This window comes from Tympanuchus pallidicinctus, unplaced genomic scaffold, assembly GCF_026119805.1.
Source record: "Tympanuchus pallidicinctus isolate F22 unplaced genomic scaffold, pur_lepc_1.0 scaffold2, whole genome shotgun sequence".
In the NCBI taxonomy this organism is placed as follows: domain Eukaryota; kingdom Metazoa; phylum Chordata; class Aves; order Galliformes; family Phasianidae; genus Tympanuchus; species Tympanuchus pallidicinctus.
In genome coordinates, this window is record NW_026294721.1 from 2193879 (window position 1) to 2211364 (window position 17486).

Genomic DNA, 17486 nt, shown 5'->3' on the forward strand with positions numbered 1-17486 from the left:
TTCTGAAAATGCCTTTACTTAGGGCTTGAATAAAGAGTAATGAAATACAAATCTCTTACCTCTTCTGTCAGAGTTACCTGCAGAAAAAGAAAACAGAGGTCTCTTAGCAACCAACATTTTCCTAAGTGAGGATCAAAGACTGAAATAGCAACAAATGTAGTAGCTGTCACCTTCTCCTTGCAAATCTCTTTATTAAAATATCTGCTCCCGAAGCCATGATATGGAAATGCATTTCAGCTTTCCCTCAGTCGTAAGAAAAAAGGTATAAAATGCAGATTTGTAGCTTTGCTGATTAGAAGGAGAAACCTGAAAATGTATGACTTTACTTTTTGGTCTGTGAGCCACTGGGAGAAGCATTTCCTATTTTTCTCCTTTTCCATCTCCTGAGCAGCACTTAATGCTCTGATGACTGCTTTCCAAATTTCCCATTAAGATGAATGGAAAAGGCAGCCCTAAAACTAATTTTGCTCTTTGACAAATCACTTGAAATAAAGCAAGAATCAGCTTGGGCATTTGTTTTAGGGACTGACAGCAAGAGAGAAGCCTTGCTGATTCCATGGCCAACTCGCTGCAGTGCACAAGGAGTAACCAAGTCACAAAAACTGTGGAGGGCTTGGGGCTGAGGAGCAAACTGGATGAGTTCAGCAGTGTTCTGTGGGCCGTGAACGTCCTTCAGCCTCAATCTCAAGGCCAACAGCAAAGACAACGTGATGGCAGACTCACCAGGCTGCAGTTCCCAAAAATGCCCAAAGGAAAAGGGTGCACTCAGCACACAGATGTACAGAGGAGCTTAGATCACCCCAAACTCCACATGCCTGGCGGTCACCTCTGCGATGTGCCAAGAGGGCAACGACAGCAGGGTGACCGTATGGACATCTGTTCATCCAGATCTTTGAAAGATTAAAGCAGCCCAAGGTAAGGGATAAAAACTGCTAACAGAGGCGTTGTTGGATCTGCTGGGAAATGCAAACTTGAGACATTCAGTGCATGGAACAGCCTGATCGACGGCATCTCTTTAGGAGCTGTTGGATGTCGAGGGGAAGTTCTTTACTATGAGAGTGGTGAGGTGCTGGAACAGCTGTGCAGAGAGGCTATGGATGCCCTGTCCATCCCTGGAGGTGTTCAAGTCCAGGTTGGATGGGGCCCTGTGCAGCCTGGGCTGGTATTAAATGAGGTCGGAGATCCTGCATGTGGCAGAGGGGTTGGAGATTCATGATCCTTGAGGTCGGAAGTGGAATGAGACTGTAAGTCTGGTATACACCCAACATCTTGGCAAGAAACTGCAGCTTTCAGAATCAGAATCACAGAATCACAAAACAGTGCAAAAAGTGTACAGTCACTCTCCATCTTTTTTATCAACTCCCTTTACATTCTAAAAGGCCCCAAGGAGGTCTTCCTGAAGCCTTCTCTTCTACAGGCTGCTCTCTGTAGACTGGAACAGGCTGCCCAGGCAGGTTGTAGAGTCTCCTTCTCTGGAGATGTTCAAGACCTGCCTGGATGCCTACCTGTGCGACCTGCTGTAGGGAACCTGCTTTGGCAGGGGGTTGGACTCGATGATCTCTGGAGGTCCCTTCCAACCCCTACAATTCTGTGGTTCTGTGACTGTTTTTCTCCCTTGTTTGAACTAAGGAGAGGATGAATCTTTTTGCACTTACTCACTTCAGTGTATCATATTGTTACACACTGCCATGGAATTTGCCCCAAAGTGTCTTCTCGTTCCTACTTGCTCAGCAAAACAAGAGAAGATGAAGAGGCTGGATGTTAGGAAACATTTCTTCTCAGAAAGAGCAGTCAGGCAGTGGCACAGCTGCCCAGGGAGGTGGTGGGGCCACCATTGCTGGAGGTGTTCAAGGACCGTGGAGATGTGGCACTGAAGGACGTGGTTATGGGCATGGTGGGGATGGGGTTGGACTTGGGGATGTTAGCGGTCTTTTCCATCCTTAATGATTCTATGATTCTGTTCCATGAAACAAGCCCACAATTAGGGCAGCCTGGACAAACAGAGGTGTGCCAATTGGATGGGGCCAGGCTCTTCTTGGTGGTGCTCTGAGATAGGACAAGGGGCAATGGGAACAAACTGGAATCTGAGAAGTTCCATCTGAGCACGAGAAAGAACTTCTTGACTTTGACAGTGACAGAGCCCTGGCACAAACTGCCCAGAGAGGTGCTGGGCTCTTCTCTAGTGATACTCAAAACCTGCTTGGCTGCCTTCCTGAGCAACCTGCTGTTCAGAACCTGTTTTTGGGGGTAGGTTGGAATGCGACAACTCCAGAGGTGCCTCCAACTCCTACAGCTCTGTGATTCTGTGATCCTATGAGCACGGCACCTACCGTTGTGGGATGCAGAAGAGGTCTCTTGCGTCGTCACCGTCGCGCTGACGTTCCTCTCGGTCGTCTCCGCTTCTGTGCTGGGCAGTGCAGTGTGCGGGGCAGACGGTGTCGCGCTGGGTGGCAGAGAGATGGCCACAGAGGCAGAGGTGGGCACTGATGCCCCTGGAGTGGAGGCATTGAGGCTGGCAGTGGTGGCATTGGGGGTGATGCTGGTGGCTGTGGTTGTAGGAAGCTCCGACGCCGGGGTAGAAGTGGTCATCGGAGAGCTAACGGTGAGGCTGCTCACTCTCAGCGTCGTCCCACCATCAGGAATTGCTGTGGGAGCTTTGGTGGGGATCCTGGTGGAGGTGAGCACTGTTGTGGGTGGCTCTGTGAGGATGAGGAGCACAAAGGAGAATCCGTAAGTTACTTTTCTGGAGGATTTATGTGCTATAGATTTGTGCTGCTGTAACTACAAGCAAAAAAACAACCAACACATCTCAAGTCTAGGAGAGAGAGCACTTTGCACAGTACGGTGATGCCAGTCTTACAAAAGCAGCTCACATACTGTGATGTAGGGAAGGAATAAGAATTAGTGCCCCTGTAAGAGAGGATCGATGTTTGCCATGGGAAAAACCTGCAGGTCCCTTCTATGAGCACCTACAGTTTGCCACCCTTGCAGCACAACTAACAGAAGGGGTGAGTCACAAGAACAAGAGCATTTCCTCCTTCCATCCTGAAGAGGATTCAGGGGAAGAAGAGAGGAGACAATAAGCGAGGTTTACCTGTTGTGACATTGTTAGCACCTACGCTGATCAGGCCACTTCCAAGCAAAAGGACAAAGAACCATAGATCCATGTTGACCTGAGAAAAAGAGCAAAAAAAACACTTATTTGAACTGTTATCCCAAACCTGTATGCACGTGGATGGAAGGATTTATCTGGATGTTCATACATCCCCACCTGGAAATCAGCAGGGAGTTGATGTAACAGTGCACACGTCAGAGTGCCATGATGAAACCTAAATGCAATGCACAGCAAAGAGCCGTGATCCTAAAGGTACAAAAGAGGGGAGGTTGGCTCACCTCCCTCCATCACCCATCTCCAGGACACCCACATCCCCTTTTTCACATTGCACTCAAGCACATGGTGGAGGTTTGTAGGTTATTCTGGATTTGGGGAAGCCTAATTCAAAGCCCCAAACAGCCATCCTACAGAGAATAACCCAAAGCAATCTGCAAGCTCTGCCTGTGCTGTGCATGCATTGTGCCGTGCATTTCTTCCCAGGAAGCGTCCTGAAAAATTAAATTACAGGATGATGACATCAGTAAAATTGTTTTTTTCCCAGAACAATCCCCAACCTTTCTCCCTCAGCCCTTTTAAATGCATGCTCAACATTTTTTTACGGCGCTTGTTGCTTGTTTCTTCCTTCCAAAAAGCTCCTAAGAAACGGGTATGGTTATCTGCTCTGAAACAGGTATGGATCCAGAGGCAATCAAAAGTATGAGGTCAGATATCATCATCCAGCCCCAAGCTTGCAAGCTCCTGAAACAGCCCTTCCGGAAAGGGCTTCATTCCTGCAATCCCTCCTTCCTCTTTCATTCACTCTGCCTTGTTTGCTCTTGTTGTATCGATTCAAATATGCTTCAGTTGAGACCCATCCCAAATTCTGGGCAAGGGGACAAGGCTGATGTCATGAAAGATGCAGCCCCACCAGCAGCATCCTCCCACCAGCACCACCCGCCTACATTCTTCGCCTCCCTCCTAACGAAGACATGGCAAAAATGGAAGTGATCAGTGGAGAACATTGCTGGCAGCACAGCGTTCCTTGTTGTTAGACCCAGGATGCAGCTCATCCTATGCCCACACTGCACAGGGAGGAGGGGTTCTTGCTTAGCTTGCAGAAGGGAAGGCTCTGAGGAGACCTCATTGTGGCCTTCCAATACTTGAAGGGAACGTATGAACAGGAAGGGGAACGGCTGTTTATGAGGGTGGATGGTGAGAGGACAAGGGGGGATGGTTTAAAACTGAGTCAGGGGAGGTTTAGGTTGGATATGAGGAGGAAGTTTTTCAGCCAGAGGGTGGTGAGGCACTGGAACAGGTTGCCCAAGGAGGCTGTGGATGCCCCATCCCTGCAGGCATTCAAGGCCAGGCTGGATGTGGCTCTGGGCAGCCTGGGCTGCTGGTTGGTGACCTGCACACAGCAGGGGGTTGGACTAAATGACCATTGCAGTCCTTTTCAACCCAGGCCATTCAGTCATTCTATGATTCACATGGGCTCTGCACATCCCACAGTGAACCCATTCATGGAGAAACAGATCTTAATCTCTTCCAAACCCTTCTTAAGAGTTTGAATGATGTGAGCTGGCTCTTGCTGGTGAGAATCCCCATGAATGGCAATCTGTGCCATCTCCTGCTTCCTGGGGGCGGACAGGGAGAGGCTGGGAGGAAAGGCTGGATATTAGGAAAAACTTCTTTTCCCAATGAGTGGTCAGGCAGTTGGCAAAGGCTGCAAAGGGAAGTGGAAGAGTCCCCATCCCTGGAGGTGTTAATGAACCATGGAGATGTGGCACTGAGGGATGTGGTGGGGATGGGCTGGGGACTGCAGAGCTCTTTTCCAACCTCAACAATTCTGTGATTCCTGGACCAGCCCGTGGCTCTCACTGGAAAAGCCCAGAAAAGACAAGATGGGTGATGCTCTGCTGAGTGAAGAGACATCAGCAGTGAGGTACTGCCTGCCCCTCCAGCCCCCATGGTATTACCTCTAACATCGTGTGAGGGGGAAATGGCACCAAATAATTGCATTTTGCTGAGATTTGGCCTGGTTTTATAAAGAAAGCAAAATGCAGGTAGGCCTGGGTAAGCTCTAAGCAGAGAGGTGGTGGGTGCCCCATCCCTGGAGGTAATGCAGGACAGGGCTCTGAGCACTGATGGAGCTGTGGGTGTCCTTGTTCACTGCAGGGAGTGGGACCAGATGGCTTTTAAAGGTCCCTTCCAACTCAAACCGTTCTATGATTTGATGATTCTAACAGTTTTTACGGCTTTATGACAAGGCTGTGAATATGAAAAGCAAAAGGAACCCAGGCAGCCCCTAGGGCATCACCAGCTCATCAAACAAAACCCCTGGAGCTGCTCCTGTTCCTGGCCATCAGCTGTTTTATCACTGTAAAAATGGATCTGGAGGAGAAAGCAAGTACAAAATCCCCACGGCAGGGCCAGCTCTGCCCCAGCCTCTGCTCTCTGCATCCTCCCAATCCCCCAGGGCAGCCCCAAACAAATGCCAGCGGTTCGCCGTGCCCGGTTCCTAACATTACAAAAAAAGGGCCTCCAGAGCCCTACCCCGGAGCAACTCGAGCCTCCCTTCCCCCCTCCCCCCCCCCTCCTCTGCTCCCTCCCTGCTGATTCGGAAACAGGGAGGAAATACTTGTAATGTTATCAACATAAACACAGCTCTTGGCCGGCTGCGGCATCCTGTGAGCGCTGCAGAAAAACACCCTGACGTCATGTCTCGGGCTCTGCCAAGGAGGAGCTGGGTTTGCTGGGAATGGGGAACTATCGGCGAGCAGAAGGGTTGGCTGGAGGTGCTCCCAGAAAGGCAGGAGGGGTTTGTGCCCCGGGATTGGAGGAAGGTTGGGTTTGGGCTGCAGGATTGTGAAAACAAGGAGATCTCGTTCAGGCGATCGGCAGCGGGAGGGGGAGAAGATAAAAAAGGCAGCAGGAGCTTTGCAATGTAACAAGTGGTGGTGGTTTGTGCTGAGCTCGGCGAAGCAGCTCCCAGTAGGGTTAGACAAGAGCAAGTGCAAAAGGAAAGGGTGGCAGAGAGCCATGAGAATAGCTCAGCTGTGCTGGAAGACAATCTTGCCGCTCCCTCCGCTCCCCGTCCCCTCCTGCTGCTCCTTTACATTGCTGGAGCAGCGGGTTTGTGCGCCTCTCCCTCCAGCCCCGTGCAGTGTCTGCCATCTCACTCCATCCTTTTGCAAAGCAGAGAAAGCTGACAAAGGGAGGAGGAGAGCTCTGGGTTGGCCCGCTGGGATCAGGCTGGTCCGACTGCTGAGTGCTTTCGCAGCACCGATTCCCGTCATCCCCAACTTCTGGCTTTGCAGCACGCTGTGTTACAGCAGAGTTGGCCATTGCGGGACAGGAGCTGCTGCTCGTGGTGCTGTGCTACCACGGGGTGACTAATCCCCTGCATGCCTCTCCAAAGCTGGAGTGAAGGCTTTGATGTGTCACTGAGCATTATTCCCCCACCCCACCCTCTGCTTTTCCACTCTTGAACAGAAAAGATGAATCACAGTGACTATTCACCCTTAAAACACACTTGTTAGTTCTTCCTTTCTTCCTTTCTTCCTTCTTCCCTTCCTCCCTCCCTCCCTCCCTCCCTCCCTCCCTCCCTCCCTCCCTCCCTCCCTCCCTTCCTCCCTCCCTTCCTTCCTACCTCTCTTCCTCCCTCTTTTCCTCCCTCCCTCCCTCCCTCCCTCCCTTCCTCCCTCTTTTCCTCCCTCTTTTCCTCCCTCCCTCCCTCCCTCCCTCTTTTCCTCCCTTCCTTCCTTCCTTCCTTCCTTCCTTCCTTCCTTCCTTCCTTCCTTCCTTCCTTCCTTCCTTCCTTCCTTCCTTCCTTCCTTCCTTCCTTCCTTCCTTCCTTCCTTCCTTCCTTCCTTCCTTCCTTCCTTCCTTCCTTCCTTCCTTCCTTCCTTCCTTCCTTCCTTCCTTCCTTCCTTCCTTCCTTCCTTCCTTCCTTCCTTCCTTCCTTCCTTCCTTCCTTCCTTCCTTCCTTCCTTCCTTCCTTCCTTCCTTCCTTCCTTCCTTCCTTCCTTCCTTCCTTCCTTCCTTCCTTCCTTCCTTCCTTCCTTCCTTCCTTCCCTCCTTCCCTCCTTCCCTCCTTCCTGCCCTCCTGCCCTCCCTCCTTCCTTCCTGCCCTCCCTCCCTCCCTGCCTCCCACCCTCCCCTCCTTTCTCCCCTTTTCTTCCTTTCTTCCCCCCACCCACTAAAGGGGGTCTTTCCGCCCTGCTTTCCCTGGAGCAGTGGTACCAATGCTGAGAAGGATGAGCTCAGGGCTTTGCTTTGTGCATCATCCAGCACCTGCCCAACCTTCCACGGATCTCCACATCCTAAATTCCCACTCTCCACTCACTACAACGGAGTGTTTTTTCAAAGCAAGACACAGCAATCTCAATGAATGTGCACAGAAGGGGTAATTAGGGACCCCAATCCCACCTGGTTTTCTGGGGTGCAGAAAGCCTTTGTGCTGTCAGAGTGATGCTAAAAGGCTCTTCTGCTGCTACAAAGTGCAAATCTCCAAGTCTCAGCCTCACCTACTGCTGCACAGCCTCACAAATGGGCTTTTTAACTCCCCAAATGAATGGCTTGTAAGCGAGGGGACCAACACTGAGAGCAGCACTCGAGGTGCAGCCTCGTCTGTGTCAATACAGCAGGATGAACCCCTCCTGCTCCTGCTGCCTGCACTACTGCTGGCGCAAGACAGGATGCCACTGGCCTTCCTGGCCACAAGAAGAGGGAACCACAGGACAGGGGAGCCTTAAAGCTGAGAAAAGGTAAAACATGGAGAAAAATGGGAAACATGGGATGGAAGAGAGCTGTCGGAGATGGAGATGGAGGACTGGAAAGCAAAGAGCACATCCTTACAGGCAGGAGTGGGGCTGCGCGACCCCAGCTTGATTCTCCAAAAACTGGAATAAAGAACTCAAATTGTACCGGACTGTTTACCGTTTTAAAGATCATATTTTAAGGTTTCTCCTTTGTTCCAGGCAGCATTTGTAATAGAGAGAAAGCAATAGGAAGATGCATCTCATCTCGCTGCTGATTGTCGAACCGGACCAATTGCTTTTGGTTTGGGAGCCAGGATGAAGCACAGCCATTATGATACATTTCGGAGAGCGAGCACGCAGTGCATGGGGAGGGAAAACAAGAAAACACCGAAATAAAACAACCAAAGGCAAACGCTGCACGGATCTGAGCTACGCTGCAAGCTGATCGAGCGCTGGGCAGCCTGCACAGCATCCTCCTTCACACAACGCTGTTGGAGGGGATCGTTCCCATGAGAGCTTTAAGATCTCCTCCTGGAGGCTGAGCTGCCAGCTTTGCACCGCTCGGCGACGCGGCGCTTTGTGCTTACCCTGAGCCGGCCGGGACGACGGCGAGGAGCCGGAGCGGGGAGCAGCCCCTGCCAAAGCCCAATCCCCATATACCTGCGGTGGTTCTGCACCGCTCAACGGTTCAGCCCTGTTGCCACAGTAACACTTGTGGTGTAGCCGAGATCACTGATTATGAAACTGCTAATTAGGGTGTACTCCAGTGCTCAAATGGCTCCCTGTGAGCGATGTGACAATGGCGAGCACGGCGAAGATGAACGCCACAAAGCAACACGTTGCTCAGCACTGAGGTGCTGCCTGTCCAGCAAGCTTTTGGGGAAGTTTTAAACAATTTGGCTTGTTTTCCTTCTGGTTACATGCAAGACTCAGCAGAGCAGACCTTACTCTTTACATACATTTGCATTATGTTGCATATATTATGCCCTTATTTGCAAGAGGACAGACGTAGAGATAGCCCAAGCGCGGTGCAGGGATGCATTCCCAGCCCACAGCCTCTCGCATTAGGAAGTTTGCAAACGAGGTGAACTGGAGCTGAAAACATCTCCCTCCTTCACTGCTGTACGGGACTGCCAAAAGCGCTGGAAGCACATCTTGTGCTGAAGGCTCCAAGAATCTGAGCTGAGAATCTGCAATGCCGCTGGATGCGAGCATTTCCAGCTCAACCTACAAGTAGGTTAGCAGAGCACACAGCAAGTGCGAGGAGAACGGCTCGACAGAGCTGCAAAAGAGTGACTGCCGCCTTAAAGCAAAAAAGAAATGCTTGAATTTGGAGTGACGTGGTTCAGCGGCGTGGTGGTGATGGGTCAGTGGTTGGGCTTGGTGTTCTCAGTGGTCATTCCAACCTCAATGAATCTGGTGCAGCTGGAGGCATCATTTCTAACCCTCCAACAGACTCGTTTACAGGAATTAGGCTTTTAATGCTGTGCGCTCGTGTCTGCAGCGCACTGTAAGCCGTTCCGATGCGACCACAGAGAGAACATCTGCTTTTGTGAGCAATTAGCCAAATTACCATCAATTAGGGGGAGCGCAGGTAAGAGCAGCGCAAGCAAACGTGCAAAAGGCAGTCCTAGGAGGAGGGATGTCCCAACAGTCCCTCTGACACGTCCCTCCTGGAAGCAAAGCTTTTCTCATGTCCTTTGGAAGCGATTTCAATTCATTTCCAACTCCTGGATCAGCACATCTGCACGCGGAGCAATTTGAGGAGAGCCTTACGGTCACAGCCCGGAATCATCTGTGTGCAGACAACACTTGAGAAAGCCCAAATCTTCCAAATTATACAACTAGAAGCATCGCAGAGGAAGAATCTGCAGCATGGAGCCAACGAGCGTGGAAGGAGTGGGATGAGATGAAGGGAAAAGAGCGGGTGCTCCAGAATGCCCAGCAATGCCTGCACTACCAGGATGCTGTGGCCAGCAGGCTCATACAGCAGTCTTCTGCTCTTGCAAAAATATTGTCTGAAAAGGCTTGGGAAATGGTTTGTTAGAACAAATAATGATATAGAAGCTACAGCTATAAAAACAGATCCGTCTCCCAAATATTTCCTCTCCTCAGCCCACGCTCCTGAACAACGACCAAACTCCTGTTTTGCCTCCGGTGGCTCTATTTCCACGCGGGTGTTTTTCTTTCCACGTGTTCTGGTCCAGAAGGAAGCGATGCTGAAGGGTTCAGAGCCCCACCACGGTGCTGGGCGCATCACAGGGTTATGCAGACCCATGATCTGAAACAAAAAGGCAGCCAAGAAAGGCTGCTACTTTGGGATAAGTGGGGCTGATCTGAAGAGGCACTGCTCAGACAAAAGCCTCGGCGCATTTCCATGGTTACTGCCACGCATCCCCTGGAGCAGAGGATGTCCTTCTCCTGTTGCAGAAGATGCTAATAGCCAGCAGCTATGCACAGCATTTCACCGGGTGAAGGGCAGAGAAACAATCAGATCATGGAAGAAGAAAATGCGCGTTTCTTTTTTGTATTTTTCCTGTTTTTCAGGACAGCTGTTGGGCACGATGGCTTTGCGATCAGACAAAGAGTCGTCAGTCCTTGGAGATACTGAAGCAGAACCTAAAAGAAAAATGCAGTTTCTTGTCCTTAGTGACTACATAACGGCCCAATGGGGTGGTTCACTTTGAGCCACGTTCTTCATGATTCACACTGTATTTTAATCTCCCCAGCAACACGACTGCAGCACTGCCTGTGAAGACTTCCACAGCAGCCTTCAAAGTGTTCAGGGCACGGTGGGGAACAGTGACCAGCAGAAAATGGGCACAACCCAAGCAAAACCATCCCATGGCTAAGAAGAGAAGGAATCCAACTCCCTCTCCAAGCAATTGGAAGAGAAGAAGGTTACCAGGAGTAGTCAACATGGATTCACCAAGAGGAAATCATGCTTGACCACCCTGACAGCCTTCAATGATGTCATCATTGGCTGGATGGACAGGGGGAGAGCAGTGGATGTTGTGCACCTTGACTTCAGCAAGGCATTTGACACCATCTCCCATAACATCCTTGTTATGAAACTTAGAAAATGTGGAATAGATGAGTGAATGGTGAGGTGGATGGAAAACCAGCTGACGGGCAGAGCTCAGAGGGTGCTCATCAGCAGTGCAGAGTCTGGCTAGAGGCTGTAACAAGCAGTGTTCCCCAAGGGCTAGTGCTGGGTCAAGTCTTGTCCAACATCTTTATCCACAACCTTGATGAAGGGACAGAGTACGTCCAAGTTTGCTGAGGATACAAAGCTGGAAGGAGTGACAAGACACACCAGAAGGCTGTGCTACCATTCAATGAGATCTGGACAGACTGGAGAGTTGGGCAGGGGGGAACCTGGTAAGGTTCAACAAGAGCAAGTGTAGGGTCTTGCCCCTGGGGAGGAATCACTGCATACATCAGTACAGGTTGAGGATGACTTCTGGAGAGGAGTTCTGAAGAGAAGGACCTGGGAGTCCTGGTGGACAACAGGTTGGCCATAAGACACCAGTGTGCCCTGGTGGCCAAGAATGCCAATGGCATCGTGGGGTGCATTACAAAGAGCTTGGGCAGCAGGGTGAGGGAGGTGATCCTCCCCCTCTGCTCTGTCCTGGTGAGGCCACATTTAGATCCTGTGCCCAGTTCTGGGCTCCTCAGTTCCAAAAAGACAGGGATCTCCTTGAAGGAGTCCAGTGCAGGGCCACCGAGACGATGAGAGACCTGGAGCATCTCCCATATGAGTAAAGGTTGAGTGGCCTGGGTCTGTTCAGCATGGGGAAAAGACTGAGAGGAGATCTGATAAATGTTTATAAAGATGTAAAGGGAAGTGGGAGGCAAATGGATGAGGCCAGGCTCTTCTTGGTGCTGTGCAGCGATAGGATAAGGAGCAATGGCCTAAAACTTGAACACAGGAAGTTCTGTACTGATGTGTGGAAGAACTTCTTTACGGTCAGGGTGACGGAGCAGTGGAACAGGCTGCCCAGAGAGGATGGGGAGTCTCCTTCTGTGGAGATACCCAAGACCTGGCTGGATGCTGACCTGTGCAACCTATTATACATCACTTTAGCAGGGGGTGAGACTCAACGATCTCCTGAGATCCTTTCCAACCCCTGTGATCCTGTGAACGCAGATTGGGCAAGCTGGAGCTGAAATGTTTTGTGAGATCGTTTCTACCTTGACAGCCAGGCTGCGTTGTGCGCTCAGTTCTGTGCAACAACTCCACGGCTTTCCCTTGAGTTCTGCAAGGGCAAAGTGCTCTGTGTTGCAGGAGCATCATGACAGGAACGTCATCTCCGACCTGTTTTGCCAGGAAATCCCCAGCCCAAACCACAACCAATTGTCTTTTGTCATCAAACCCACAAGAAACCACAGAGCACGGTGTGGTTTCTACATCCTCAGTGGGGACGGCTGCACCTGTGGGGCCAGTAGAGAAATCCCCTTCACTGGTACAGGAGGAACTGTGTCTGTGGTGTAACTACAGCTCTGTTGTATGAGTTTGTAGAGTCACAGAATGACAGAGCTGGAAGGGACCTGCAAGGATCACCGGTCCAACGCCCAGCTCCACACAGCACCACCATGAACACAAAGGAAGGAAAAGAAACACCAGAGCAATGGGAAAGCTCCTTGAGGACACCTGAGGGAGGCCACCAGGATGGGCCCATCTTCCTCCCCTCTAGATGGAGCTCCAGGAGAAGCCTGAGGTCCCTTTCCCAATACAAAGGTTGAGCCTGCAACCCAATCTGCTTTGGAAAAAACCCAGGGTGAAAGCCAGCACATTGTCAGATTGGTGATTCCCTCCTGCAGCAATGGCCATCACATCACACTCAGGACAAAACATCTCCCTGTCCTTCACTGGGGCAATTCTCAGCCCAAAATGGTGCGCCAGTGCCTGATGCAGGGGCAGCCATTGATACTGATGGGGTGGCTGAAAGAAATGGTTTCTTTGAGATTTTCAGAGGTTTAATTTGCACCAGGATCAGAGATATTTCATTCTGCCATGGATTCACAGCATCTCTGGCCATTTTGTGTGCAAAAGCACCAGCAGAGAATTTCAGGTTTCCTTGATGACAGCAGCCTGGGTGCATATGAAAGAAACAACAGAGAGAAGGTAATGCTGGAACTCAGCTGTTATGGCCCATTCCCTTCTGCCAATAAACACCATCTTCCTGACCAGGCATTAAATATCACCTCGCGTCACTTCTACTTTACTGATATTCCAACAAACATGAAGAATCTACAGCAGAGCTCAAACACTCTGTATTAGCAAGCAATAAAGGCAAACCTGCAGCACCCAACTCTTGGATAAAAGCATCCCCCCCTGCAAACACACGATTCCAGCTGGACCATCGCGACGCTGCTCAATTTAACTCGCTGAGGCCTATCTGGGCTGACAGAGAATTCCACCCACCTTATATTCTATTTCTATACAATGGCCACGGACAGCACCAGAGACATCCCCATCTTTGAAAGTGTCCCCTGTCTCAGCCTTTTGAAAAGGCTTTGAAAAGCAGCGCTCCCACACAAACACCCCTTCCCACCACCCCCTTTCTAGCAGCATAATACACAGAAGGCTCCTCAGTCTTGCCATTAAATGAGAGATTCCCCTAGCCAGGCGTAAAATGGTACAGGAGCTCACACAGAACAGAGCCAGCTCTCTGTCCAGCTGCTTGTTGCTTTGTGAACACAAGACAAACCCTGTTGATGAAGCCCAGTGTTGTATTTGTCTGCTCGGTGGCAAAGCCAAACAAATTCATCTCATTTTGACCTCGCGAAACGCAGCCCGACAACAACTAGAGGCAAACCTGCCTCCAATCTGAACCAAATGGAGGATGCACAATGCACTGGTTTGGTATCCTGGCTGGCAGAGCGAGTCTGGAGAGATGGGAATGGACTCACTGACAGAAGGTGCAATGATGGGAAAAGAGGTAATGGTGTTAAACTAAGAGAGGAGAGATTTACAGAAGATATTAGGGGGAAATTCTTTACTCAGAGGGCACTGAAGATGCCCCATCCCTGGAGGTGCTCAGGGCCAGGCTGGATGGGGCCATGGGCAGCCTGATCCAGCTGGCAGGTGTGCCTGCCCTTGGCATGGGCTGGAACTGCACGGGCTTTAAGGTCCCTCCCAACCCAATCCATTGATGATCCTATGATTCTAAATTCCAGATTGTTTATCTCAGTGCTTGGTTTGCCAACCTATACTGCACCTCAAGCCTCCCTGTGCCCATATGGAGCGGGTGCAGAGGAAGAGGAGTGATTATTTGAAGACCCTCTGCTACAACCAAATGGTGCTACAACCAAAGGCAGGAAAGGGTACCTCAGCTGGGATGGAGTGAAGTAAGAGATGTCATTCTGAGATGTCATTTTGCACATGGGTTGAAAATTGAGTCCTACGCATAGTAGTGAAGCAGTGGCACAGGTTGCCCAGATAGGCAGTGGGTGCCCCATCCCTGCAGACATCCAAGGTCAGGCTGGATGGGGCTGTGAGCACTGATGGAGCTGTTGGGAGCTGAATCTGTTCGTTGCAGGGAGTGGGACCAGATGGCCTGCAAGGGTCCCTTCCAACTCAAACGATTCTGCATCTTGTTGAGCATGTGCTATGCTACAGCAGAGGCAGATTTGCAGGCTCTGGTATAGGTGGTGCCACCTTCCCTCCCTCTCAAGTATCATGAGAGCTGAACAAGAGAATTCAGATCCAAGATGCCCAAAGGCTGCAGTGCTGCAAGCAAAACCTCACATCACAGCCAGCACTCTGCAGGAGCTGCCAGCATGCAGCATGAGAGTAAGCGCTCCAAAATCAGCCCACAAGATGAAGTGAGAGCAGGCTGATGGCAAACCAGAGCAGCCATGCACTGACTGGACTGGCAGCAAAGACACTTTGGTCCCAAAAGCACACTTTGCCCTATGTGTTATATGCTGCAGGAAGGGAGCAGGGCTTGCAGTCTCCACGTGATGCTCTCAGAGGCATTTCAGGTGTTGAGTGCTCCAACAGGAGCCGGAGGAACCAGTTACAAATGGCAGATGTTTATTCAGAGTCAAGCAACGAACATCAGCAGCACCCCTGACTTGTGATCCTCGGTGGCGTGGGCTGAGATTAAAATTAATGAGTTAAAAAATAAAGCAGTCAACCGTGCTGCAAGCAAACCATCCCACCTCGCATCCTCAGTGCTTCTGAGTGCTACCAGATGTGGCTCCAGACAGAATGAAGCCCCACCATCTCCCCACTGCTCTCTTTGGGCATGAAGGACTGCCAGTAGCCAACTCCAATGGAACCATGGGCCACATCCCACTGCTGGTCCTGCCCTGGGGACACCAAGGGATGGCCACAGGGATCCGCAGCAGCTGTGAAAGCTGTTTCAGTGCACAGAAGGAAGGAGAGTTTCGGGTGAGCTTCTTTAAGGATGCTTTAACTCCTCTCACCCCAGATTAGCCCCAAGGAACTCACCAGCAGCAAAGCCATCTCTCTTGCCAGGAAGTTGCCATGTCTGCGTCACACCAAACATCTGCACTTTTAAGCCCTGGCTTTTCAAATTGGATCAATGTGTTTGGAGGGAGGGGAACATCCTAAATCACTTGTTAGAGTTTCACCAAACAGAGACACCGTTTTTCCTTTCTCCCCACTCCAGCTCCTCTCTTCTCCTCCCTCTGTGGGCAAAGTGGTTTGAGAGATTGCAGGGGAAAAACAATCGTAGACTCATTAAGGATGGGAAAGACCTCTAAGGTCATCGTGGATGTAGAAACAAGGGAAGTGGGAGAGCAGAAATGTGTCATGCAAACAGCAGGGAGTGCTGGGTACTTTGGCGTGAGCTCATAGAAGCAGCTTGGAAGAGGAGAGCAAAACACATATGCTTTGATGAGCGCATCCAAACACTGCTTTGGCAGATACTGCTTCTGTAATTGAAGATGTTGCAGTTCTGCGACAGGGAGCAAAGCTTGAGCCCTGTAATAGAAGAGGAATAACTTTACATAAGATAGCCCAGGAGGACTGGGTCCCACCAGCCAACATTTCTGCATGTGATTTACTGCCGTGGATTAGAGGGCTGCACACACTGCTCCTGCAGCAGGTCCGGCTCCTGGGCACCAGGCTGAAACCAGCTGGGCCAACCTCAGCCTTCCTCCCACGTTCCCCCGTGACCTTCCTGCCAGCCCTTCCCTAAAGCTACACCAAGGAAGCTGAGAAAAACAGCAGGGCTGCAGCAGGTAATGCGTTTTCCCAGGGAATGAGATGCTAAAATGCAGATGGAGGAAGATGCTGGAATCTCACGATGAACACTGAAGCATTTCCACTGCTGATCCAACAGGGTACTTTAAAGGAGACCCCACCATAGGAGACACAGGAGCCCTCCTGCTCTGCTCTTGGCCCTATCAGCATGCATGTGCTCCATGTCATCCCTTTCAACACCCTCCCAGCCCTCTGCCAGCTCTCAGCTGCAGCAGATTTTCCCCCTGCTGACACCTGTCCTCACTCTCACTCTGAAGATTAAATATTTCTTTGGTGGCAGCCAGGTCTAACGCATCTCAGACTACTGGTAGAGAACTGACACGCATTTCAAGTCTGATCCCCCACCAAAGGGGCTCCAAACATCCCAGCATCAGGGTAATTTCACACGTCGCAGCACCTCTGTTCTCCCTCCTCATTCAGTTTCTCTACTTAGATCTCAATGTGGGACTGCAGACGCTTGAACACAAGCCATGGAATGAGTTGATGATTTTTAAGGTCCTCAAATCACTTTATTATCCTATAATTCCATCCTTGGAGACCTTCAAAAGCCATCTAGACATGCTTATGGGCACCCTGACTGAGCGAGGGTTGAACCAGATGACATCCAGAGGTCCCTGCCAACCTCACCCAATGATGAGCCTGTGATTCAAACCCCAAAACCTTAATGTTGCTTTCCTAATTTCTCAGAATGACTCTCACTGGCTCCAATGTTAAGCAGCAGAAATTAGTGCTAAGGCCAGGGTGGGACTCAAGCAACATTTCCATCTATTTTGGATCTTACCAATGAAGGTGTGGCAGTGATCTTGGTACTTACAATCCAAGTAGAGCAGGTTAAGTCAAACCTACCTCACACGAAAGATGTCACACTCAGCCACAAAAACACCAACCAACTTGTCATCAAGTCAGGTCAACCTCATCAAGACGTCCCAAAGGTTGTCCCAAGACGTCCCCAGGTTGTCTGCCCAGAGTGATCTACCCTTGGTGCATCCCCACTGCTCAGCATCAGTCCTGCCTGGAGCAGACCATGACTCTACACTCCATCAGCTGACAGCATTTTCATGTGGGGCAGTTTTTGCTTTTCTCTCACCTCTAAAGGTCTGAAACGTCACGAGAGCCATTGGTGCAGCACATCAAAGCTGGGGTTTTCCCAGCTTGGCAGGTAGGAGCTGAGCTGCACACACACACAGGAGCACATAGGGCTATTTAACTGCACAAAGCTTGCAGGACCTAAGGGCTTGGTGAGGAAATCTGGCACCACTTGCTCCCAGCTGCTGGCAAGAAGTGGGTTCCTAGAGCAAAGTATTCCCCACCTCTGGTCGAGGAACTGGTTGCTTGCCCTGACAAGCTGGAATGCGGGTGACAAGCTGGGTAGACAAGGACAGCAAGGGTGTCC

The 17486-nt window shown here is 50.7% G+C and overlaps 1 protein-coding gene across 4 annotated transcripts in view; it reads right to left on the minus strand.

Annotated features, from left to right (window-relative positions):
* PTPRA (protein tyrosine phosphatase receptor type A) overlaps window positions 1-17486 on the minus strand; it is a 95807-nt gene that overhangs the window by 18395 nt on the left and 59926 nt on the right. For 3 of the 4 annotated variants that reach the window (XM_052682460.1, XM_052682458.1, XM_052682461.1), the window contains 3 exons: window positions 3095-3173; window positions 2331-2699; window positions 60-77 (listed from right to left, as the gene is read on the minus strand). In XM_052682460.1, the coding sequence (XP_052538420.1) occupies window positions 60-77; window positions 2331-2699; window positions 3095-3173 (466 nt within the window). The remainder of the gene's footprint in view (window positions 1-59; window positions 78-2330; window positions 2700-3094; window positions 3174-17486) is intronic. The other variant, XM_052682459.1, reaches the window with a different exon arrangement.